The 6,377-nt window shown below is 32.1% G+C and overlaps 1 protein-coding gene across 1 annotated transcript; it reads right to left on the bottom strand.

The window, feature by feature from the left end:
* Positions 1–4,902: 4,902 nt before the first annotated feature.
* Positions 4,903–5,848, bottom strand: LOC106714663 (CCAAT/enhancer-binding protein gamma). Its single transcript, XM_014507766.2, has 2 exons — positions 5,443–5,848; positions 4,903–5,255 (listed from the first exon to the last, which is right to left on the bottom strand). Exons 1-2 carry the CDS (start codon positions 5,554–5,556, stop codon positions 5,004–5,006), a joined length of 366 nt encoding a protein of 121 aa, XP_014363252.2. The 5' UTR covers positions 5,557–5,848; the 3' UTR covers positions 4,903–5,003.
* Positions 5,849–6,377: the final 529 nt, after the last annotated feature.

Below are 6,377 nucleotides of genomic sequence, written 5' to 3'. Positions count from 1 at the left end.
AAAGACAAATAGTATGTTCTGTATTAAAAAAATTAGAAACTTTAAAAAAAAAAACAATTACTACAGTTTAATTGCATTGTAAACATTTGCAATATTTAATAATAATATTGTATTTTTGAATATAACCTTTTAATTTCTAGTACTTTTTACATAGACCAAAAAATTTTTTCTTTGTGTTGGAAGTAGAATTCTATGGTTAATTTTGTATATTATATACTACTTAAGTATTATATATATGTATTGTAAATAAATTAATTATAAAGACTGTTAATAATTTGTTTTATTTACCTCAAAATTTATTATTTTAAAAATACGACCTCAAATAGACAAATAAAATATTTATTTATTACACCAAAATACAAAAACAATATGAGAAAAAAAATTGTAAAAACAATAAATACAACATTGATTTGCTTATAAAAATTATATTATCCCTTAAATTACAATAAACTTAATTAATAAAGAACATTTTACTATACAATAAAACTATTACATTCTAATTTACAAGAACATTGCATTGACCAAGTAAAAGCATATAAGGTATGTAATCTAATAAACTATATACATATTTTATAATCTTTATATAATGGCTCCTATGAATAAGGGCCAATGTGAAATTAACAACTTAACGGGAGAGCCTCTCAAAGTTTCAATCATATAGGAAAAGATGCCGCATATGCCCTTTTACTTTAGCAGAAACACAAGTTTACACCTGTAAATGTGTATTTGTGTTTAATGCATGTTGTTAATTTTACTTAGAGGTAGCTTTTAACATAAAAAAGTAAAAATCATCACTTTATTACTTTGGCCCTTAAACATATGAGATTTTGAATATATATTTTGTTTTTAAAGAATATCACAAATATACCAACTGTAAAGTCTTAACTACTTAAACTTTTAATAGACATACGGTGGGTTTCTGAGAGTAGAACCCCCATTTAACATATTGTTATCTCTGTGTTGTCAAAGATAATGACAGGGATGACAATATGCTTTATATAGAGATTTTGGACTTGGAAATCTACAGCTAAAGACCTATTCCCCAATATCCAAGTCAGTCCTGTATTGGCTTCTTGAAACTTATTTGATAAATAAAGTTGTTCACTGTTCACATTCTCCAAATGTTTAGTGAAACGGAAATTATTTTATCCAGCACTTCACTTGGACATCGGACAAACAGGCCCTAACTCTAATAAATGACATGATTAAGAAGAAATATCACAAATTAATTAAGCAAGTGGCAATAAGGAAATTCAAATAAAATTAAAGCAATGTACAAAAAATGCATTGATTGTCATATGTACCCTGTATGAATTTAGATTCAACATTTTATTCTTAACTATGGACTTTCAAAGCAAAAACACTTGTAAAAAAAAACTTACAGCTATCTCATTTTCTCTGAATTGAGATAATGGTTATCTACACATTAATTTTGGTTATTAAAAACACATATTTAAGTTGAAAATACAATATCAAGACAACATAATGCAATAAAAAAATTATGTTATAAGGTGGCAAACAATCAAACGGCCACCTGAATATGCCTAAATAGCAAACAATCACTGCCCATAAACATCAGCATTGCAGATATGTCGCCTTCCTTTAATCAACAGAAGGAGACACACAGAAAGAGGATCCTCTTGCTATGTGTCCCCTCCTCCATCAAATTCACATACATCATTAGATGAAACACGGAATTGCTTCCACTTCTCATCTGTCTTCTGTGTGGTCATGGTATTGCACTGGTTGACTCGGCCCATTCATAAACCAAACAAATATTGTTGCTAAATCTAAATTAAATTCCACTATGACATAATTATTAATTGGCTAAATCAAATATAGAGTGACAAAATTATCTAGTCCAATTTGAGAGGTGTACATTTTTTAGTTAGTTCTGTGTTCAAGTTTAGAAAATGATTAAAAACCTTACAGTCCAACAAGAATCTTATGAAACTTTTTTAACATTAATGTTGTGCTAACTACTAACATTAACAGAATATGTCGCCAAAAACTATCAGAAAGAAGAGTATTGCTCTATTTCTAAATCTTGCAAAGGCCTTTGACACTGTGCCAATACCGCTACTTTTAAACAAGTTAGAAGGTCTTAAAAACAAAGAATCAAAAATGTTCAACTTAACCTTTTCAAAGACTACCTCTCGGCTAGGACACAGAGCATAAAGATAGGACCTCATATAAGTGACCCCTTAACTGTTAGCTGTGGTGTTCCGTAGGACAGTATACTAGGGCCTACCCTCTTTCTAGTTTATATAAACGAGCTTTGCAACCTCCCAGTCGATCGCGGTATCATTATCACTTATGCTGATGATACAGTTTTAGTTGTCCAAGGAGACACCTGGCCTGAGACTTTTGCATCAGCCCAGGGAGCGTTTAACAACATCTCAATGTGGCTCAGAAATAATAGATTAACATTAAATATAGAAAAAAACAAAGCATGTAACATTTTCCATTAAGAACCCGCAGAATTTCGAGTCCCTCTTTCTACTTGCACACACCTCATCTACCTGCCAAAACAGGTTCCCGAATATCATGTGTAAATGCCAGACCATACAAAAAGTTACCTCAATTAGATATCTTAGCGTAATCAATTAACTCAGCGAATCAGAAAATTAACTGCAGTTTTCAAACCATCAGGGTTTGTGCATATAAAAGACATCATTAAAATGTTATATTACTCCCTATGTCAGTCTGTGCTAAGTTATTGTATTTCGTCTTGGGGAGGTTCAAATAAAATAAATCTTTTTCCACTCGAGAGAGCCCAACGCGGTATACTAAAATGCAGCACAAACCGCCCATACAGATATCCAACAGCTAACCTGTACAGGGAATGTAAAGTTCTTACAGTAAGGCAACTATATATACCGGCTCTTATCCTTCATCATCACTCATCAATTACATACAATCACGAGCTAATCTTCATTCAACGCTCCGCACATAATATATGTAAAGTGCCAAGAGTTCATACTACGTTTTCCGGAAAATTTTCATACTTCTTAAGCCCATGTCTACATAACAAAATACACAAAGAAAACAAAATACTCAATCTTACCTCTTTCAAATGCAAAAGATATTATTTCATATTATACTCATTGATTTAATTGTATAGAACCTTTTCATCCTTGATACAAACATAGAACTTTACTTTTATAAACGTACATAAACATACACACACACGCAATCATACATCAATACACATTCATCCCAACAAGCGTCCTTACATACACACATTTACTTTTATTCTCACTTGACGACGTCGAAGTAGATGACGTCGAAGGAGCTCTTTTCCTCTTTACTTTCCTCCGTTTTGCGTGCTTACGCTTCCTTGGTGGAGTTGTAGGTAGCGTTCCTCCAACTTAGTCATCGTCTGACGTCATATCTAAATGTATTAAATCCCTGGAATCATGTCTCAATCTCTCTTATTTACATCAAAGTTCAGTCTCAGTCAAATTTAAAGTCATTCGTTTCCTACGGTCCAGCGAGCATCACTGCTCACTCAATCATTAAGTTCAGTCGTTTCTTACAGTCCAGCGAGCATCATTGCTCACTCAATCATTAAGTTCAGTCGTTTCTTATAGTCCAGCGAGCATCATTGTTCACTCAGTCATTAAGTTCAGTCGATTCTTACAGTCCAGCGAGCATCATTGCTCGCTCAATCAATATCCAGCGTACATCATTGTTCGCTCAATCATTATCCAGCGAACATTCATTGTTCGCTCAATCATTATCCAGCGTACATCATTGTTCGCTCAATCATTATCCAGCGAACATTCATTGTTCGCTCAATCGGTATCCCAAAAACATGATATTTCTCCACTGTTTAATCGTTCGAAGCGAGTAATTTCAATAGACATAAATACAAAAAAAATAAAAAGTAAGTAAATGATTCACACACAAATAAAGTTTCATACATAATAAAATAGAAACCTCTATTATTTATTTCCCTGTTGGGGGGTCTCGCTTGTATAACTATGAAATCATTACCCATATTCAATTTCCAAATATCCCGTAAAACGTTTAAAATTCTAAAGAATTCAAAATAGGTAGCATAAATATAAATAAAGAAAAGTGAAAATACGAGTTAAATTCACATTCGATACTTATAAATCAATAAGTCATTAAATAAATATTTTTAATAATGACGTAAATAATGATCTCAATAAAAAGTCTTTGTAACACTAGCTTTTACCCGCGACTCCGTCCGCGCGAAATAAAAAAAAAGTAATAGAAAACGGGGTAAAAATTATCCTATGTCCTTTTCCTGGTTCCAAGCTACCTGCCCACCAATTTTCAGTCAAATCGATTCAGCCGTTCTTGAGTTATAAATAGTGTAACTAACACGACTTTCTTTTATATATATAGATAGAAGATATGCATAATTTGTATTTTTGGAAAATAGCCGTGATCAAATGCAGTATGACAGTGTCATATTTGTGCAGTATCGAAAGTAAAATAAAAAAAAAATAAAAAATAAAAATAAAAAAAAAAATTAACAAGCGTTATGGCTACTTTGTACTTTAAAGTAATTTTTTTTTTTTAATGTAAATTAGTATTTAAAATTCTGAGGGCGTTCATACCTGGATTTTTATATCCCGCTTCTGAAATGTCAAGAAAAACTCCAATTCATTGCACAGTGAATACTTTTATTCCATTTTCAACATTTCTAACGGTCAATTCTACTAGACGACTGTCTTTCCACTAGACGACTTATCACATCGACGGATCTCCAACGACTGCCGAGCTCCTGACTCAATAATCAAAACGCTGTTTCAACCCCACCACTCTCAATCCATTCGCCGGAAGTTGTCACAAAAGAGTGGCGGGGTCGAGCAGTGCTGCCATCTAAGAAAACTAAAACTAACCTTTTATAAAATTATTACACCCATTAGATCATGTTTATTCTATAAACAAAAAAGTAAAACTATAAATGAAAGTTTTCCAAGAACCAAATGAGAATAAATCCGTCCATATAAAAGTTTCAGTATGAATCATTTACCACTTTTTCCAACTTTCTTATCATCTTGCACATCATCTAAAAGCTTTTCTAAATCTAATCCCGCAAATTTGGAGTTCTGTGAATTTGATGCATACTCAAGAAACAAATCCTTCAAAAATTGGAGATCTTTTGTTAATGTTTTCACTTTTTCTTCCAGCATTTGATTTTCTGCTTTTAATTTATTCACTCTGGTGAATGTTTCTTGTGTTCTTTGCTTTGATTTAAATCTGCTCTTCTTAACTGCCTGTAAGTTAACATTTCACAATTTAACTCAAAACTATTGCAACATTATGGAATAGTATCTTTAATTATGAGGTAAGACTAACTGAAAAATTAATGAAATAAACCCAACAAAGATTTGCATAGTATTTAAAATATCTTTATGAGATATTTTGTCCGCTTTTAATTTACATGATTTATAATCAACACACCTCATTGTTCCTGTCTCTTCGTCTCCTGTAATCGTCATCTTCATCGTCAGCATCGCTGAGACCTCGTTTGGGTCGCTTTTCCGGCGGCATCGAAGTAAAATCATCCAATAACATCAAAAGAATTAACTGCTTTGTAGCAATATGCGTTCACTTCTTATTTTCAGTTTTATTAAATTCGCTTCTTAACGTTGTTTCGTAAGTTCTGTTTTTAACACAAACAAAAATATGACGCAATATTTCTAATGAACTTGATTTTCACTTCCGTCAATCAAATTTGGTATAAACTTGTTAAAAAATTTATTAAGAACCTCTCCACTTTTCCTTAATTCTAGTGAATTATTTAGTTCACATTAAATTAGAAAAGTAAAAATATAAACAAAATTAAAAGACTTTGGAGACGATATGACGTGATATGACGTTTCGTGCGTCATTCGATTAACCAAAGATTATAGAAAAAAACAAGTGCAGCTGACGTCTATTGTCAACGTTATTGTGACAAGAACAGATAAGAAATGGTCGTTGTCTAGCAAAAAAGATTGTTAAATCTAGTTCATCGCCAATCCATCTATTGCTGAACATAGACCTTCAAGAACGGTTACAAGGATGTGTCTCTTGTGGTCTTGTCCCAATAGAATAATGCAAAGGTGATATGCGATTTTTGCTTGTCTATCTTGAAACTTATCTGACCGCTCCATGTGGGCTTGTGGCACTAAGATATTCTTTACCACTCCTTCTTTAAGCACCATTTATACTACCGGATTTCGGTTATCTTTATCATTGCACAAAATTCCGCCTTAACTTGAAGTGAAGTGAGAAAATAAATAAAAAAACAAGTCATATCAGATCATAATATAATTCATTCATTGCAATAAATCTCTAACAATGTAAGTAAATCTTATTTACACAAATAATGGAAGCATCGTATGCTGAACAAT

Source organism: Papilio machaon, chromosome 26 (genome assembly GCF_912999745.1).
Source record: "Papilio machaon chromosome 26, ilPapMach1.1, whole genome shotgun sequence".
NCBI classification, from domain to species: Eukaryota; Metazoa; Arthropoda; class Insecta; order Lepidoptera; family Papilionidae; genus Papilio; species Papilio machaon.
Note: the sequence above shows the minus strand (reverse complement) of the source record. Positions and strands in the feature narration are given on the sequence as shown.